Source organism: Papilio machaon, chromosome 13 (assembly GCF_912999745.1).
Source record: "Papilio machaon chromosome 13, ilPapMach1.1, whole genome shotgun sequence".
NCBI lineage: Eukaryota > Metazoa > Arthropoda > Insecta > Lepidoptera > Papilionidae > Papilio > Papilio machaon.
Window position 1 is genome coordinate 5,520,039 of NC_059998.1, and position 20,207 is coordinate 5,540,245.

A 20,207-nucleotide genomic window follows, 5' to 3' on the forward strand; every position below is an offset into this window, starting at 1 on the left:
ATTTGGCACAGATGTAGAACATAGTCTGGAAGAATACATAGGCTACTTATTTTAATTCCGCAAAGCCAGTTTTTTATAAATATGTTTAATGATTATGCCTTCAACAATTTTGACTTTGATATCATTTTAAAAATTTCGTAGCGTAGGAATCACTTGTGTTAACTGCTCATATTATATTTAGTTCACACTTTTTTCGTAGTGCAAATTGTTGTACCATCACTCGCATGCCATTGGTTCGCCATTCCTGGTTTAGGATTGGAATTCTCTCTAGAAATACTCACTTTGTCAGCAAGACGTGTCATGATAACAGCTGTGGCTTCAGAATCGAACTGAGGTCGTCCGGCGCGGCCGATCATCTGCAGCACCGTACTGATGCTGTATTCCTATGTAACAAAGGACAGTATTTACAAAAGAAACTAGTAAGTAATTAAAAAAGTACGCTGTGGGAGAGATTACGAATTAAATAACTTGAACACAAAAATCCGTCAACCTTTATCTTATCCAATATAGCATTTTTAAGACATAGATAAAATGAAACACCATTCCCTTACCTGATAAGTTCCATTAACATATTGCTGTGTATTCTTGATAATTACAAGATGTGCTGGCAAGTTGACACCCATTGCTAAAAATTTATTATAACTATAGCATAATATACAAGCATACTTAATTCACAAAAAAAAAAAAACGCAGACCATGGATGTGTCATAAATCTCTGTAGAAATTACGGAATCTTGATACTATCTAATAGCATTGTAATAATTTAAAATTCAGTAAGAGCACGTCTCGAGATCTTTAGATTCGTAAGACAATGCGTCATCGCAGTTTGCAATTTCTTTTTATGATGTCATAAACAAATATTCGCAAATTGTCTCCGGTCAAGGCTCAAAGGTCGGATACTTATACAAATTACTAGCTGTCGCCCCCGACTCCGTCCGCGCGCAGTAAAAAAAAAATTAAAAATAGATGTTGGCCGATTCTCAGACAGAATATGCTCACAAAATTTCATGAGAATCGGTCAAGCCGTTTCGGAGGAGTACGGGAACGAAAACTGTGACACGAGAATTTTATATATTAGATAATAATCAGTATTTTCTAAACTCTAAGACGTCTAAGTTATACGAAAATATAACATAATACAAACACCTAATGTTTCTAAAAAGTTGTTAATTAAGTTACCGGTGGCAGAATCATCAGATGAAAAGCTATTATTAGAAGTACCAACTAACCTAGTGTTGTAGTAGTGATCAGTATTGGTAAGTCGCTGTTACGAAATGCTCTCTCTATGTTCACCCTCTCTTCGAACAGCAAGCCAGCGTGGTGACAACCGATACCGCACATTACTAGTGACTAAACAATTATACTGTGAGTCTTCACTGAAGTATACTGTGTTACTATAATATTGCTATACCTTACATTATCTTTGAATTAAATAGAGATAGCATTAGTGTTTGTATACAAGTGTCAAGTTATTTGAAAGTCACTGATGCTTGCTAGCAATATTAAATCCTGAATTTACATTGTCGAAGTCAATGTAATTTTACAAACCTATCCTATCTTTTAAAACTAATAATAATTAAGTCATATAAGGATTAATTCTCTAACGCACACTAATAATATGAATATTTGGATCACATGATTACTGACTAGTATTAGATTTTTAATAATAATTATTTTAAAAATAATATTAGATTTTTTTTCGTTATTTTACAAATATTTCTTTTAGCAACTAGAACTAAGCTCCAGGCTCGAAGTTCGGGATTCGAACCCTCTACTACTTGATGGTATTTCCGTACCCTTAACTAAGTAATAAAAGTAGGTAACTAACTTGGATTTTCTTAGTCTTAATAGCGGAAGCCAAAGCTGTGAGTTTCGCTTTCTGTTCTTCGCTAAATCTTAATGTAATCTCACGGGATAAAGCCTCCGCCGTTAGAATAACGCCTTTTCGAGTGTTACAGAAAATCTGTAAATATTTTCTTTATAAGAGAAAAGGAAAACCAGCCTTGGAAGCGCCAAGGTGACCTTGGACACAGTTCTAAAGGAACTACAGATGTTACATTATATTAAGAGTGTCTTGGACTTAAATAAAATTAAAAAAATAACTCTTTCAAATCAAATAGAAGATCTTTATTAGCCACTTTGACTGGTGTTTGATGTTGGACCGGTCGGCCTAACTAACAATCGACTCTATAGGATTTTTTTCCCATTGGGCTGATGTAGTCCATAGAATAAAAAAAAAAACTTATTGATCTAATTGATACTATGGAGCTCGCTTCTAGCTTAAACACTTTCAAAGCTATAACTAAGTCACTTTTCCTTAAACTTTTTTTGCTCATTCATTATCCCCAAAAATAAATAAAAAAATGAACATTCGTCTTTACCTTGGCGTTAAATTATTTGCAAAAGTACTTACCAACGTTGGCTTCTTATCATGATATCTCTGAATGATGGGCCACAATTTATAGTTTAAGGTAATATCAAATTTAAATATACTCGTTCCTACTGGACAGGGGTAGCCCTCTACTACGCGTTTTATCTTCACCGGACGACATTCATCACCAAACCTACATAAGTATTTTTTGCTTACTTACATGCTTTTTGAATAATAATATGGCGAATAATGTTATTTTTTAAATGAATCATTATTGACTGAACATTTAGATGCACTTGTTGGTGACTTTAGAGGTAAAGACTTCACTATTAGGTGAAAATGGAAAATTGAGTCAAGTGACAAAATTTTCCACTGGTCTCCTTTACATCCTAATTCTTGCTTAAACTGGATAGTGTAGTATCAACCCCCTAATTATCTAACTTTTTTGGGCATAGAAATACATATAACCAGTAACAACAACATTATTCTTCGAAGTTAATTTCTTCGCTTTCACAGCGCAAGCGCATAAGCGCCTACAAAAATTAATTTAGATATCTTTTATAATTAGTAGATCAACGTTTTAACTAATATTGGGAAGGTAAGGGTGAAATTAGGAATAACACTGTAGGGGTAAATGAGGAAAAGAAGTACAATTGCTCACTTATAAAACACAGCGGTTTTGTTAGTGGTGCCAAGCCATTCAGCGACATCTTCTGGATTACTAATTGTTGCGGAAACCGCGACAAATCTTATTTTAGGAGCATTCGCCTCTATTTGTGCTATATTTATATTGCCTTGTTTTTGTTTTTGAAGTTGCTCTATTCGATAAGTAGATTGTATTGAAGACTAAAATAAAAATTATTAAATACGTAATTTAGGACATCAAATTTTACAACTAATGACACACAAATTGAAAAAAAAAAAACTGTCGTATCTTTACTGTGCTGTGAAAGAAATAAAATAGATTTTATAATTTTGGTTAAACTTAAAATATATAAGGGAATAAATAATACATACTTGAATCGTCTTCATCCGACTGACAACGGCTTCTAAAACAGGACCGCGAGTGACATCGTTCAGTATATGAACTTCATCTATAAGGAACAATTTGATAACTTCCACCATACCTCTGTAGTCACGCCATCGTCTTGTCAACATGTCCCATTTCTCCGGCGTTGTTATTATAATCCTATATTATTCATTACATAACATCACTAAAGGCAATTTTCGATTTCTGAAGATTTTTACTTAATCCCTGTATTATTAACTAAGATTTATAATTAACTAGCTTTTACCCGCGACTCCGTCCGCGCAGAATAAAAAAAAAAAGAAAAGAAAACGGGGTAAAAATTATCCTATGTCCTATTCCTGGTTCTAAGCTACCTGCCCACCAATTTTCAGTCAAATCGATTCAGCCGTTCTTGAGTTATAAATAGTGTAACTAACACGACTTTCTTTTATATATATAGATTTTAAATTAATCTGATCGACATAATAGTAAATTTAACATGGATATATGGAAATTGAATAATAACAGTTTCAATTTAAGAGTAGTGGAAATGGTACGAGATCGTATATTGTGTTGGTCGCAAGGATTCATACCTGTAAGGTTTCAACTGTGAGAAATCAACATCAGTATCACCTGTCACTTCAATGCATAACGAATTAAATTTACTAAATTTTGGAGACCATTCTGTTAATCTTTCTGTGCATATGGCTTTGATTGGCGCCACTGAGAACAAAATATTTATATCATGAAACCATAAAACATAAGTTCGGTTATCGGTAATATCACAAGTAGGTAATACAAGTTACTATTATTTAGAATTATTTTTAATCTTGGAAGTGGATTTGATGGAGGAGGGGACGCATAGGAAGGGGAAATATTCTCTTACTATACGCCTCCTCCTCCGTCTATTAAAGGTAGGAAATGCATCTGCAATTACAGATGTCTTTTAACAGTAATCGTTTCGCCATTTCGGCGAATTCATGTGGCGGCTTGCTCGTTTGCCTTCTTATAATTTTACAATAATTATAAATGCGAATGTTTGGATGGATGGATGTTTATTTGAAGGTATCTTCGGAACGGCGGAACGGATCTTATTGAAATTTGGCACACATGTACAGAACACATTCGTAGTTTAGAAGAACACATAGGTTGCAATTCTTAAGTTGTTTTTAATTTCGCGCGGACAGAGTCGCGGGCGACAGCTAGTATAAAATAATACAAGTTACAAATTTGAGATTTCCAACGATTAAAAGATCGTTAGAAAAAAATCTGTAAATCTGTAGATATGATAGCTTTTCGTTTCACGCCACGATGTTCATTTGATATGGTTGTTTGTAATTATTATAGCTAATGTACATACTGTAAATAATCTTAAAATCTTCATCGATATTTTTCTCCTCCATCTCCATGAGCAATTGGACTATGGCCATTTCAAATATAACCGTTTTTCCGGATCCAGTCGGAGCACATACCACCAAAGATTTGTCTGAAATGATGTCCATTAAACTTTAAAGCAATAAAAAGTAAGTTAGTGATCTATATTTCAATAAATTAAACTGCAATTGTATAAAAAAATTCTAAATTATACTCATAAATTTTCAAGTAGGCAAAACAGTAAATACAAAATAAACAAATAATATCATTAAACGAACCAGAATATAAAGCATCTTCAATAACTTTAGTTTGCACAACGTTAAAATGTTGAAAGCTAAATACATCTCTGTATTTTGGATCTGTGGAGAAAAAAAATAGTATCACGTTTCAATTCTATTTGATTTTATTCTGGAAACATTGCAAGCTCATCGAATGCTTATGTGGTATCCGATTGCAGTTATCTTTTTGTTGTAATTATCTAATGTAGTCTGAATATGAGATAACATTTACCGCCTATCTAAATTTTATGAAGGTGGTAATGGAAGACAACAATCACCCGAAACATTGCATTAATTTTAAACATACCTATTTCTTCAACACTTCTTAGACCTTGGCGTTCTCCTGTGTGTTTTGGTGGTCTATTGAGACCTTTATTTGAAATGTTAACATTGTTTACCACATTCTGATCATCTGAATTAGAGGTACCCAATGTCGGCAAGGAAAATGGCGGAGAATTATCTATCTCCTCATCCAATATATCTGTAAAACTTTGACTAAAAACAAATATTACAATATACAAATATTACAAACACCATCTTGAGCTTTTAGTATAAAAAATTTTACAAAAATTCTCTTACAGGCTGGTCATCACGTTCTTTAATTACATTTTAAATCAATTATTATTAAAAGTAAAACAATAAGTGACGATCGTGTGAAGATTAATTATTTTTAACCTGTTTATCTGTTTAAGTTTACCGCCACTCGCAAAAACCAAAAGCAACCAAACCTTTATGGTTATAGAGCATTCGACTACTCAATTCAAAATTAATTAAAATTCAAATCTTGAAATAATTTAACTTAATTTCATTACTTAGTCAAATTAAACTTAACAATCAATCTTAATACAGATTGATAAACGTTCCTTGTTTTTCCAATGATTGACTTATGTATAATATAGGTACGCGATCCTTGTACCAATACCTACAACTCTTTGTTATCTGTCACTGCCACTATCACTACTTATTCTTTGCTTTGATTTCAATGTATTTATGCTTTTCATGTCATTTGTCATATTTTCATAAACAGTTTCCTTATAAAATGATTTTTATATCTACCTATGTTATTAACTGTGATATTCGCTTATTAAATTTATAAGAATCATCTGTAAAATATTATAATTATAATTATGTCAGTAAAATGGATATAATTTGTATTCAAAGGGCTTACAGAATCCACTTCTAACGTGTTATTATTTTTCAGGGAGTATTTAAAAGATTACGATAATGCAGACACAATCAGTATCGATACATTAGCGCTTGAGGAAGCCGTACAAAATGAGCGAGAAAGAGAAATATTAGAATTAAGTTCACTTAGTAAAAAAGTATGTTTTCTACACACAAGCATACTATACTACAGGAATGCAAAATCAAAGCTGGGAGCTACTTGCCACGAAGCCTGGAGGACGTTAATAAAGAAAATAGGGGGTACTCCAAACACTTGGAGGGAACTTGGTTATTCATTGGGTATATCGCAAGATGATTTAGATGTAAGTACATATTCCTTACATTTTAATACCTCATAATTAATTACAGAAAATAACATTGATTCACCCTAATGAATTACTTATCAATCATTTCTATGACAATAATTTATAATTCACCTGTGCGGCAATAGCAAAATTGTGTGCCAAAAATTAATATAACAGTAGAACTTTTGTTCCTTATTTTTGTCCAAATATTTCCTTTTTAAATTTCAATACCTCATTTCAGTACATCATGAGTACAGTAAGAGAAGACCCCGCTGATACAGTTCTTAAAGTGTTTATGCAAAATGAGAATGCAACATTAGACAAAATTCTTGATGCCTTAGTTAAAATGAAACGATTTGATATTCTGAAATCTATAGATGATCCATTCAGTATTTTATCACAGAGTTTTTGTAAAGAGGACAGTGGCTACCATAGTGGTAGCAAAACAAGTGGTACAAGAGAGATAATAAGTTTTACGAAGAACCTTACAAATGACTTACCGCCAGCTTTAAATAAATCAATGGTTATCAAGGAATCTAAGAGACCTGATAAGCCAACACTTAGACCACCAATCAAGACTGTTGATACAAAAATAGAAAAAGATCATCCTATCTTATTTTTAACATTTACGGAAGATGGATGGGCAACAGCAGTTAATATAAAACAATATGTAGAAAATTGGACAGATGTACCTGCAGTAAGTGTGATTACACTCAATGAGAGAAGGGATGAAGTTTATCAGAATCCAGAGAAATTTATAAGAGAATATTTTGAAAAGGTGACTTGTTTTATTCTTGCACATATAATTGCTTAGTGTGTCAATATTTACAGATCATCTTGGTGGCTTTAACTTCGGATGAGTCGCTGCACAGAACACTATTTAATGCATAGCTTTCAAATCATAAAATCCCTAATTTTATCTTTTTTAATTTTTCAGGCTGACTTAATAGTACCTATAATAACTACGGGATATTTAAATGAAATAAGATCCCACACACCAAGAGTACAGAACACAATTGATAATTTGGATTTTAAATATGCCAGCTTTATATATAAATTGATAATCAACCATTATATACATGCATCTGGGTGTCTCAATGAAAAAGTCAGAAGTGTATTGCCTCAAAATGCAGAAGTCAATGTTCTTACAGATATAAGAATGTATCCGGACCTAACTCCTTGGACATACGAAGAAAACTTTGATGAGACTTTCAAAGTTTTTTTAAATAAAGAATATTTAACTTTTTAAACAATAACTTCACATTGCAATATAGTAAAATATAACTATAGAACTGGGATTTGACTGCAATGTCAATTGTATTGATTGATTGAACTAAGTTCGGATTTACCAGTCATCTCTGATTGCACTCTCGGAGATAGCAGGATAGCAAGGTTCGCCATTGACGGATTACGTCACGTAGGACATTATCATCATCAATAGTATTGATATACAATTGGACTTGGACAAAAAAGTGTCCAAGAGACTGAATTTTACTTTTCTCTTTTAAAGGGTTCTTGCTTATAGAGGTTGTCCGTTCCTTCGGGACTGCTAAATGAATCACTTATCCAGGTTGGACTGTATATTGTAGTACTTTTGTAAACAACTTGACTGACTTGAGATGACAATAAGCATAAATAACTTGGAAACAGTGATATTTTAATGTATGCTATATTATAAGCATACTAGTGATTAAGTTTTATGCATAGATTTAACTCGAGATTTTGGGTAAAATTTTTGAAGTCACTTTTTTATGTTTTATTAAGTAATAAATAAATAATATTTATTTTATGACAGCTATATTAAATAAAACATATAGTTTTTTATAACATATTTTATTACACACTAATTAGTCTTACATATTGGGTGTGTTAAAAATATTAAAGAAAAGTTTCAAGTGATAATAAAGAAAAAGGAAAAATATTAATCTTCATTTAAATAAAAACTAAGTACAGAAAAACACATATTTCTTACAATCAAATTTTTGGGTAAAGTTTAATTTTCGATTTACATGAAATTTAATAAAAAATAATATGTAAACCTGCCTTCACCTCAAATATGATTATTGTCACATATATTGATTGTACATACTATAACTTACATAGCTAGAAATAAAGAAACTATTGTCTACAAAGATGTTTGCTCATTGCCGTCTTCAGTTTTTTGGGTATCGTCCAGGGAATCCGCCTGGCTGACATCATTGACATCAATGCCTGTGTCATCATTAGTGTTATTGGTTAAATCCTGAAATTAAAGCACACATAAAATGTAAAACTTGAATGCAACACACATATTCTAAACACAAAAAAAAACAATTTCTTCTTGGTCTACATATAAACAGGTGTAGTAAAAACTACTGCATTTAACATCAGTTACAATGACCAAAACCATAGCCAATATAATAGCTAAATATATAGTCCAACACAACATTGATTGTATAGTCTGTGCATTTATCCGACTTAATATTACCTATCACTTACATTATATAAAACTACTAGCTGTCGCCCGCGACTCCGTCCGAGCGCAGTTAAAAAAAAATTAATGCCCCCCCCATTTAGTTTTTTTATGAAAAATAGATGTCGGCCGATTCTCAGACCTACTGAATATGCTCACAAAGTTTCATGAGAATCGGTCAAGCCGTTTCGTAGGAGTATGGCAACGAAAACTGTGAGACGAGAATTTTATATATTAGATGGTCAAATCTTAATATTCACCAAAAATACAATGACACTTTATGTAAAAAAAGAGCACCTTGACCACTTCCACAAAGGCATTAGCTTCTTCCAACATTTCTCTGAGCTTAACAATCTCCTCTTTAAGTTCTTCTATTGTTTCATGAAGCTTCTCATTCTGGCTTAATGCTTCTTGTAAAGCAGCTCTACAAAGTAATAATATAAAGTAAATAATTGATATGTCCAATAAGTGTTGTATAAATAGAGCTATCACACAGTCTAAGATAATTATTAATGTGTGTAAACATCATAACCCCAAAAATATTCGACTACCTTCAGTGCGGTGAGAATTACTGTTTAAAAGTATTTTGACTCATTTAAACATTATACTCACTGGCTCTTTGTAGCTAAAGCTTTCCAGTAATTTTTAGAAGCTGTTTTAGGATTGGTCAAGTCGTCCACAGATACTTTGTCATCAAGGTTAGCTTGTACTTTCTTGTGAGATGGACTTTTTCTTTTAACTGGAGGAGCTCTAAAAACAAATTTAAGTTTGATTATTTTCTAATGTTAATGTTGTTCATACAATATATATATTTTTTACTTACATGTCGAGGACAGGAGATTCTCGGGACAACTGATGTTTAGGACTATTTGATGGTTTACCCACCAAATTTTCGGTGTCCGTTGCAGTACTCTGAATTGTCCTTAAAGATCTTCTGGTTGCGCGAGGCATATCCTAGAGATATTCAAAGTAAATTAATAATGTTTATACAACAATTTCTAACGGGTTTGAGAAAATACTAACTTGTACATCACCAGAGCTCATTTTGTTATGAAAAACACTTCCCTTATGCAAAGAATTTGATTAATATTAAGAAAATGGATAGGCTTTTACATTTATTGAAATGAAACTTCACGAATGATTTATAAATAAAAGCGCCGCAATCTTAAAAGCTAACATAGCACAAACACAACGGCAGTTTCGACATGACACTGACAAATATGTTCCCGCCGTTTTAATAACGCCATTGCGAACATTGCCAGTCTTGTTTCCATATAAATAGAACTTTGAAACGCTATGAAACAAAATTGTTATCGGCGAATGCATAAAAAACAGTCTCATGGATTTTTTAATTCATTGAAAATATTAAGTAAAAGAGATTTTATTGCATTTTTTTAAACTTTTACTTTCTTTTTCGTTTTTGGAACTGGTAGCACTCAAAGATTTCACTGTCAACGTCAAGTGTTAATTATTGTCGTCTTTATCATATCAGTTCAGTTTGTATAATTTTATTTATTATCTAAAATCTAAATGGTTAAGAGTTACGAGTGAATAACTTAACATTCACTAATTGTTGGTATCGTCGTTGTGTAAAATAAGTCGTGTTTCACCAAAATTTAGTTTTGTCTATTTTTCTTTCAATATCCTGTCTTATTTTTGCTGATAATATATTAAGTTAAGCTTATGTGCTGCTCAGATTAAAGAAATTATTAAAAATGGATACCTTGAGGTAAATCTTTTTTCGTTAATTAAACAAACAGAAAACGAAGGCATATAATATGACCTCAAATTAAAATGTCTCAGCAGTCACTGAGACCCTAAATGTTTGTTTGTTTTGTTTATTACAGGTTTTATTTTGTGACCTGGAATGTGGCTACTAAGTCTCCAGGTCAAGACTTGAATTCCTTATTGGATTTTCCATCACAATTTAATAGAAATAAACCCTTACCAGATTTCTATGTTATTGGGTTTGTATATTTACCTATAAAACTTACCTGATAATTAAATATCTCTCCCTTGATGTATTTTTAAAGTTTCTTAAAGTTGTTGTTAGAGATTGGCCGTAAATGTTATAATCAAAACTCTTTTTTAATTTTTATATTCTTCTTTTTGACAATTCTTTATTGATCTTTAAAATAGTCATAATTTAATATGTGATAAAATATTTATACAGTCTGAATTGGATTGTAAGGACGAAAAAAGTGTTTGATTTTAGTTATTTCAACAGTTGTATATTGCCAATCTGATTTTGTAAACTTTGTCAGATTTTTTGAGTTAAAAATGTTACAAATTTTGAATAATAAATGTTTTTTAGCCTACAAGAGGTCAAATCAGCTCCTCAGAACATGGTAATGGACAGTTTGTTCACTGACCCATGGACATCTACCTTTAATAAGATACTATGTAGACAAGGCTTCATCATAGCGAAGACAGTAAGGCTACAAGGTATCTTACTGATAGTGTACACACAGCTGAAACATGTTACACATCTTCGGGATATTGAAGCTCAATATACTAAAACTGGATTTGGGGGCCTATGGGTGAGCTTATCTAACATTTATTTTAACTTTTTAGTTAGGTATCAAAAATTATATATTTTATTATTGAATTGGCAACTAAAATTACTGAATATATTATAGATTAATCTAAAATTTGAATACCTGGTGGATTAATCCCTCATAGAATGGAATAAAAAGATTGAAATGTTTCTTATAGTGATTTTTATGTAGTACTAGCTGTCACCCGCGACTCTGCCCGCGCGGAATTAAAAAAGCGTAATAATTAGCTTATGTGTTCTTCCAGACTATGTTCTATGTATGCGCCAAATTTTATCAAGATCCATTGAGCCGTTTCGGAGATACCTTCAAACAAACATCCATCCATCTATATTTATAAGTAAGATTTATTTCAGGGGAACAAAGGTGCGGTTAGTGTGAGGTTCAATATCTATGGTTGTTCAGTGTGCCTTGTAAATTGTCACCTTACAGCACATGAACATTTACACCATCATCGTGTTACTGATTACAACACAATAGTAAATAACCACACATACCATGTCACGGAAACTACCCACATTTTGTACCATGAGTGAGTACATTTTGCATTAAAATTATATATTTATTAATCCATAGACTAAAGGTAAAATGTTTGTATAAAATTGTAAATCTAATTTAGCTATAACAAAAATTTAGAATTAAAATTATATGATTTAATGATAAGGTTACATACTTCATTTGCATGCAAGATATTGTGGGATAACTTTAGTAACTAAGTATTGTAACGGTTTTTACACTGCCTAATCTGAACATCAAATATTATTAAGCATAGAATAACTTAATGTCGTAACTTTTTGAATTTTAACACTATTTATTATAAGTATTTGTAATTTTTAAATGAATTAACCACATTCATTTCTATGTAGTGCTGGTAATAATTAGCTTAATATTTTTAGCTATGTGTTCTTCATTGGAGATTTGAACTGTCGTCTTGATCATCCGTCTGGTGAAAGCCCTTCAGCTGAAGAAATTGCTGCAGCGTTACGAGAGGTAGAAAAAGATAAATATGCATCACTGCTCAAATATGATCAGTTGTATGCTTCCCAGGAATTAGATGAAGCATTCGTAGAGTTAACGGAACCTGAGATTAGATTCCCACCTACCTACAAGTATATATTGGGCACAGACGATTATGATCTCAAGTAAGTTAATTTGCTTATGACATAACTTACTTCTTACTAAATATTACAAATGAGAAAGAAAGTTTGTATGCATGGATGTATGTGTGATTTTTACCGAGCAACTCTATTATGGATGAATGTGGATGAATTTTTGAAAAAAGATAGATTACAGTCTAGATAGCATATAAGTTAGTAAAGTGTTTTTAAAACTACACTGGCTGGTACTCATTTAAAACAATTATTGCCATCTGTCTAAATAATACAGCACCTACTTTTCCTAAAAATTGAGAAAAATGGGTAATATTGTTGAAAAAGATTTGTATTTCGAATCATGGTTTTCCATTTTAAATAATTGACATTGCTGTTTTCCTATTTAAATTCTACGTAGAATTATGTGACTAAACGCAATCATATTCCTTCGGCAATACCTCTGACGTAACCTCTGACTAAAGATGAAACAATTTGTTGAACTTAATGTTAAAATTGCGGCTAATTGGCCGAGAAACACTTTGGTTTGAATTTAGGTTGGCTCCAACCTTTATTCAGTGAATTAATAATTTTTTTTATTGGACTTGAGTGTAACATAACATTTTTGAATTGCCTTAGACATTCTAATGATTTAGAGAGAGATATGAGAGAGATCCTTTTCTAATTGTATTATAAACTGTCAAACATATTACATCTAAATTACTAGTACATATTATACAAAATTCATCTTTTATTTAAGGAGAAAACCATCATGGACGGACAGGATACTGTACAAAGTTGTACCAAATAATTACGAGAACATAACTCTGAGAGCGGATTGCTTAAGTTACAATGACCTACCACATTATACAGTTAGTGACCATAAACCCGTGGTAGCAGTTTATACCATCAAGGTCAGTTATACTTTTTTAATTTGAATTGCATGTAAGTTGAGTATTGTTTAGGAAAATTACTAATATTAGTGGTAAGCCTTTACTGGACTGTATATTACATAGTTTATGTGTTAATGAACTTTAATTATACAGGATAAGTTTTTGATAATTGTCCTCGTGACATGTTTATTATCATGTTCCTAAATGTGACGTATTTGTGACTATTTTATGATTTTTCATTTTGACTTCACTTTTTTGTGAACAATTTATTCGTCTTGAATCTTGATTATTTGTTAAATCGGCTTGGTTTTATTATGACAGCTATAATAACTCCGCATCGTAAATATATCGTAGTGTGCACGTAATAACGAAGCCAAGGCCCACATCGTGCTAGAGATTTTATTAAATGAGGAGGTTATATAAGCTATTGCGTTGCTACGTTGCAAAATAACATACTTTTGTTGGTTATATTTTTAATTTTATCAAGCTATTAATTTAGTGAGGCGAAGAATGTTTTATTATACGCTTAAGGTTAATATACACTAGAGCATTTTCTCAAGCATTTCTATGTAATGTAACGTTCTTACGAATGTATAATATAGGTAAAAGCACAGTTTCCAAAGCACGTCTGGTTCGTGAAAGTGTGATACACTAGAACATATCATAGAGCGGCTTGTTGTTTTGTTACAAATAAATGCTCTAGTTTATATCCACCTTTAGGATGATTGGCGGCAACAAATTTTTAATTTTTTCTCATCCGAATTTTCGGTATTATTATTCATTAACTTCCACGGTTTTCGTCTTTGATAAAAAAAAATATTTAGTATAAAAACACTCTTACGTTAGCTTTTATTACAATTGTGTGGTAGGTACATAAATAAAGACATTTTTGGTTGCAAAAATGCATATCATCTCAGTTTCGAGGCAATGAATTCACAAAATCTTGTTTAGCAAAACAGCTGTAACATACGCACGCACATTACGAAAATGTCCATAAGTGAGTTTATACCAGGACTGATAATTCATGTCAAATAAGTTGAACCTAATTTTATCTTAACACAGTTTAGTAACATGAATGATTTTTACCAGTAATACACTGCACATATGCATGCCTCTTGAGCACATTAATGCATCTTTAGTTTGCTAGCATGTAACAGCTTTAGGTAAAAATCCAAAACCATTAAACCTATACAAAAAATGTATGTAGTTGCTTTAAACTAACATGCACGCTAGGTTCAGAGGCTCCTCACTCGCTCCCTGCTGGCTGATGTCCCGAGAGCAGCTCGCTCTATGATCAAAATGCGGACCGCTCTCGTCAAGCCTTCGGATACCTCTAAAGACGAGGCGGGTACTAGCACTCCTGATGTCCCTGAAGGTGAAGAAATAGAAGATGTATGTGATAATGTAGATGGAGTCTTCGTCTCAGATGAGGTAAGACGCATGAGCTTTTTGGTTTGCCTTTTGGCCTAGATAGATCACCTTCGTTATCACCATCGTCACCAAAGGTTGAAATGAAAAGAGCATCTTGGGGATAGTTGGTAGATGTTAATACAGTTAAATCAAGTTAGTATTAGAACCATCCATGCCTTTTGTTTGTTTTGTTGCATTTTTGGTATGCTTTGGCTTGATGTGTATAGTTTTTCTTGTATTGTTTGTGTAATATTTTATGAATATATCGTAACGTGTTGCAATTAAAATTTTATTAATTTCATTCCGTCCAATAATTCCTTGTGTTAATATTTATAAAATCCATAAATTAAACACTTCCCATTTTAAATTTTAACAGTTAATTGTTTACGAAACCCAAAACGATAATACAACGAAACCCCTGTATTAAGGGTCTTACAGACCCTTAATACAACGACGTATATTTGATTCTTAAAGTGACTACAATAAAATGTATTATCGTACTGTATTTAATACGTAACACATGTGTTCCATTAGTTTAAACCGTTTAATGTAACTGGCTGATGTTATTGCTGTGATATTCCTGTCTTTATAGCGTGTTGCAGGGTTTCATTATTGTCCTCATTACGATCTCCATTGTCTATGTAGCATAGGACTTTCTATTTAATTTACTCGACTAACCCAAATAGAAGGATTTCAAGCGCATTTATGTTCAATTCATTATGATATCCTGATAACTTAACGACTTAACTGATTTTGAAGCGTGAGGTTTTATTATGTTTGTAATAATTTTCGTTTTGGATTAATCGTGCAATGAACATAAACAGTCAGTCAATTTGAAGTCCGTGACATGAAGCTGTTTATTAAAATGTTTTTTCTTTTCTTTCATAGTATGTAAGTATGTTATTATATGTATTTAACACAATTAAAGTAAAAAATATAATATAAAAATAAATACACGTAAAAGATAATCTTTGTTATCATGTCACTATCGTTTAATATCCGATATTGGAAATCCAAAAATTTTGATTGCACAATGATTGCAAATATATCAAAATGTATCTTTAAAATTATCAAATTATCTAGTTTTTGTTAATTCGTAATGTGGTTTTGATGATATTTGTCTGGATAATTGTTGGGAATGTAAAATTTTGTTGGTTTCAATAGTTAGTCTAACATGGTTTTCCCTCGTATCGACCAAACAAAGTGATAATCGTTCCGATAAACCGGTGTTAAGTGTAAGATAACAGTTATTGAGTTGTACCGATAATATTTTTTTTTATAATAAACTAGCTTTTACCCGCGACTCCGTCCGCGCGGAATAAATAATAGAAAACGGGGTAAAAATTATCCTATGTCCGTTTCCTGGCTCTAAGCTACCTGCCCACCAATTTTCAGTCAAATCGATTCAGCCGTTCTTGATTTATAAATAGTGTAACTAACACGACTTTATTTTATATATATAGATAAGATAGATAGATGATTCTTTTCATTTTTAATTTTATAAATTTGCAAACCTATTTTTACTATAAATTTTACTTCATACAGAAATATCAAAAGTTTGAAATTTCTTCATTTCTTCGGTTTTTATATTAAGGAATAAAATGGTAATAAATAGGTACACAGTAATCTACTATCGTAATTATGATTAATGTGAGTAATAATACTTGACCATAATTTTATTTATTGAATGACTCTTATCAAAGTTGTAACATATCTTAAAGTCTATGTTGGCAACACTTTTGTATCCAATTTTTATGTGGGCTCGGAATATCACGGGATATACTCCACGAAATACAATTTAAGGTATCGGCGGGATATATAGGGATGGGTTGACGGAGCATACTCCTACTCGAGCGTTCTTTCACCTGTAGTGGTAGCTTACAATAAGCAGCCGTTAAGATTGTATCTTGTAATACATTTAATTAAACGATTTTTTTTACCGGAAAAATTATATCTAATAATAATGACAGATGGATTTTTTTTTGTAAATAGAAACATTGTTCATACATATTCTTAGTTTTGTGTAATAGTGAAGGGAAAGTATCGCACCTTGCACCTAAAATGTGTGTAACGCGAAATATCGAAAGTTTAACACCATTACGGAAATACGCAGAAATCAAGAAAAGATTACCTTATCCCATTTCCCTGCTTACCGGGCGTAAGCATTTTAACTTTTATCAAATAACTCTATAGTTATTTGAACTATTTCTATGATATAGTGATTCTATGAACTTATCGGACATTTGAAATCAAAAGGCAAACAAATGATTTCGTTTTAGAGCTACCTAATATTGAATGATAAATACACAAATATATACACTTTGTATACTTGTTTCAACCAATCCAACATTCCAAACAAGTACTAGACTGACTACTCTACCAAGTACTCAACCCACTTCTTGATAGATTAATTAGTCGACCAACGCATCTAGCAAACCGGCTGCACAGAAACATTATCCAATTACATTAACTTTGTTATACATTGCGTCGTTATATTGTTGCAGGTGATGGCAAATTATACAGAGAAGACAGTGGAATTCGCACCCGTTGTGAGGATCTGGTACATCGGGGACGCGGACTTTAGGACGCAGTGCACGTTGTCACCCGATGTTGAAATTAACCCTAATGATTGGATCGGTATTTACGATGTAAGTCAAACGACATTTAGCCATTCGGACGGCATATTTGCTGTACGATATTTGAAGACAAGACTTGGTACATTAAGTCATTAATTGATTACTAATGGAGAGCCTTAGTGTAGATTTAAAAACTCTGTGCGGAAGTTAAACTTTGTAAACAAAGGCTAAATTATATTTCATTAAAATGATAGTAAATATCCTGGTTTCTATATACGAAAGAACTTATCAATTTTTATTCTAGTTTTATAAGTTTTAACCACCGACAACTATATTAAGGCCATATAAGCGTACAAATCTAATATTTATTACTTTATTTTAGTTAATATTTGCTTATTGTGAGTTAATTAGATCGTTCTAGTTTTGCTAATATCGAAGTCAAGGTTGAGATGCGTTAAGTAAAGTGTGTTAGTGGTGCATTGATTTAATTTGCTATGACCTGATATGTACCCTTTATTGACAAATCGATTCGTCGTAAATATAACTCTTCTCGTTGTAAAAGATCTCTTATGAAATGTAACTCTTTTCATCAAATGGGTCAAGTTATTCGATATTTGAATACCTAGTCGTAAAAAATGTACCATCTTTCGTTTACACAGTTCTAGAGACAGCTATATTTTTCTTGGTTTATCTTTAAACCGAGTTTCTTGTTTATGGAGATCGTACGTCGGGACCATACAATGACTCTCACTTATAGAGGTTTCTCGCATGTTCGACTGAATTTCTTCCAATCATGGCCCCACTTGTATGGATTGCTTTCTATTTTAGACAAAAAAAATTATTCCTTTTTTTATTACGTATTTTTAAAATAGGTTGTTTATAAAACTGGCTAAAATTATCTCTTTGGGGTATCATAATCCCATAGTATAGATATAAATTAACCGGAAATGTGCGATAAATTTGGTATTTTTTCTTATTTTTATCAATTTTTATAAGTGATAAGTATAATTTAACTGATAAATATTAGAGGCATTTTTACAAATCGGAAATGATAGAATAACATGACATGGAATATTTCAGATTTCATGTTAAAATCGATAGCCAGACTTTTATTTATTTACTCTATTAGATAAAAAGAGATTAAAGAAAAAAAGATAATCTTATCGTAGATGTGACACATGTTATTAAACCTTAAATAAAAAAAAAACTTTATCTAAATATAAAATATTGTCTGAATCCGTAGATCCGTTTCCACTATCATGGGGCTAGTTTATTAGCGGAATACTGATCTTAGATCAGTCATCGAGAAAGTCATATTATAGAAGAATTGATAATGTCCGAATTTCTACTCAAAGCGGTAAAATATTCAAGCATTTTGTCCGTTTTATTATTCCAGGCGGATTTCCAAAATCTAGACGACTACATAGCGTACGAATACCTCGCGAAAGTATCATTACCACACGATTCATCTGGGAGTGGACAGGCGCGCACCATCACGCTCAGCTTCCCCGTGGGAAGTGGTGTACGCACACCTGGTTTCTACAGGTTCATATACTTCAGCCAGCCCAATAGCGAAGTCAGGAGTGTCTTAGGTAAGTCTTGTCTAGTTTAAGGCCCTTCGTACAAAAAAAGTAATTCTTCGAAAGCGATCTTGGTCGCTAAGCGACTTACGTATTACAGTTTCATAGAGGTTCGTACACAGCGCGTGTTGTCCACTTTTCTATCTGTCATTACCAAAAACAGTCGCTCGCAACCTTTTTTCAAGATGGCGAAGCAAATCTATATAATTGACATGTAGTAGCTATGCCTCTATTGACCAAATAGACAACTAGCAACGATTTTCGCGACGCAGCTATATAATATGAGTTTCGAAGATATACGTTGTCTTGTGTACGAAGGGTCTAAAGGTGAATTTTCATTACCCAGATTTACAAATACTTTGTGACGATGTCATTGTTATGCTTCTCAACAAACAAAGAGCGTAATATGTTTTTAAACAGGTGCTTGACAATAGAAAATCTTGGTTAGAGTTATTTACAGTTTTTATTTTATTAAGAAACAAATTTTGGTAGTTTTGTAATGAATTTCAGGCAATGAAGGATGTGTCAAATAATGTAACCTTCAAACTTAGTATGGGTTTCGACTTGCCACTTGTATACATATTATACATATTGTTGTCTTTTTTTTTTTCAAAGGGACTATAAAGTATGACCATATGTATAAAATACTAGTGTCAATACTGTAGAGCTTGTTTACAATAGCAATTATAAACCTTAATACGTTGTAACACAGTCGTTTATCCACTTTAGGTATATCAGATCCTTTCGAAGTGTGCAGCAAAGAAGATGCTCTGGTTACAATAGACCCTTGCGAGCAGGCGTCCACCAGCACGGGCCATGGAAAGCCGAGTACCGCCACCACCGACTTGTTCACCGACTTCACCGGCCTCGATGTCACCAAGCTGTCGCGACACTTCGCCAATGACCTCAACATCGACTGACTAAAGACTTATCTTCCCAGCTCACCTGTTGCTAGGAAGAAACGAGAAGAATAAAAGGTATTTCTAAGTGTAAATGTCACTTATGTGACCCATGTATAGTTGAGACATTTTTTTTTAAATCATCATCATCATCTTCATCAACCTGTGTCAGTCATTATTAAAAATGACTTGTTTTATACAATTTTTTATCTGTTAAATTAGTTTTAGAGTCACTAAATTCATTAATATGACA

At 32.2% G+C, this 20,207-nt stretch overlaps 4 protein-coding genes across 5 annotated transcripts in view; 2 read left to right on the plus strand and 2 right to left on the minus strand.

The window, feature by feature from the left end:
- The window catches only part of LOC106710538 (ATP-dependent DNA helicase MER3 homolog), a 32,926-nt gene extending 27,297 nt beyond the window's left edge, over positions 1-5,629 (minus strand). The window contains exons 1-12 of the mRNA XM_045680706.1: positions 5,612-5,629; positions 5,340-5,527; positions 5,033-5,113; positions 4,741-4,866; positions 3,974-4,103; positions 3,389-3,560; positions 3,033-3,217; positions 2,414-2,564; positions 1,829-1,963; positions 1,230-1,350; positions 552-625; positions 282-383 (exon numbers count right to left, since the gene is read on the minus strand). Of these exons, the coding sequence (XP_045536662.1) occupies positions 282-383; positions 552-625; positions 1,230-1,350; positions 1,829-1,963; positions 2,414-2,564; positions 3,033-3,217; positions 3,389-3,560; positions 3,974-4,103; positions 4,741-4,866; positions 5,033-5,113; positions 5,340-5,527; positions 5,612-5,622 (1,476 nt within the window). The 5' untranslated portion in view covers positions 5,623-5,629. The remainder of the gene's footprint in view (positions 1-281; positions 384-551; positions 626-1,229; positions 1,351-1,828; positions 1,964-2,413; positions 2,565-3,032; positions 3,218-3,388; positions 3,561-3,973; positions 4,104-4,740; positions 4,867-5,032; positions 5,114-5,339; positions 5,528-5,611) is intronic.
- Positions 5,630-6,039: 410 nt separating this feature from the next.
- LOC106710120 lies at positions 6,040-7,986 on the plus strand. Its single transcript, XM_014502107.2, has 4 exons — positions 6,040-6,161; positions 6,234-6,519; positions 6,743-7,279; positions 7,439-7,986. Coding segments are annotated over exons 1-4 (1,137 nt in total). The 5' UTR covers positions 6,040-6,159; the 3' UTR covers positions 7,751-7,986.
- Positions 7,987-8,517: 531 nt separating this feature from the next.
- Positions 8,518-10,152, minus strand: LOC106710153 (geminin). Its single transcript, XM_014502146.2, has 5 exons — positions 9,977-10,152; positions 9,777-9,907; positions 9,566-9,703; positions 9,251-9,377; positions 8,518-8,743 (listed from the first exon to the last, which is right to left on the minus strand). Exons 1-5 carry the CDS (start codon positions 9,995-9,997, stop codon positions 8,627-8,629), a joined length of 534 nt encoding a protein of 177 aa, XP_014357632.1. The 5' UTR covers positions 9,998-10,152; the 3' UTR covers positions 8,518-8,626.
- Positions 10,153-10,471: 319 nt separating this feature from the next.
- LOC106710040 (inositol polyphosphate 5-phosphatase K) lies at positions 10,472-20,073 on the plus strand. 2 transcript variants are annotated; one of them, XM_045680651.1, is made up of 10 exons: positions 10,472-10,682; positions 10,801-10,920; positions 11,268-11,493; positions 11,865-12,040; positions 12,405-12,650; positions 13,357-13,510; positions 14,723-14,920; positions 17,404-17,547; positions 18,872-19,067; positions 19,785-20,073. In XM_045680651.1, exons 1-10 carry the CDS (start codon positions 10,669-10,671, stop codon positions 19,973-19,975), a joined length of 1,665 nt encoding a protein of 554 aa, XP_045536607.1. In that variant the 5' UTR covers positions 10,472-10,668; the 3' UTR covers positions 19,976-20,073. The 2 variants fall into 2 exon arrangements, with proteins under 2 accessions (XP_045536607.1, XP_045536608.1); XM_045680652.1 differs by lacking the exon at positions 14,723-14,920.
- The last annotated feature ends 134 nt before the right edge of the window (positions 20,074-20,207 follow it).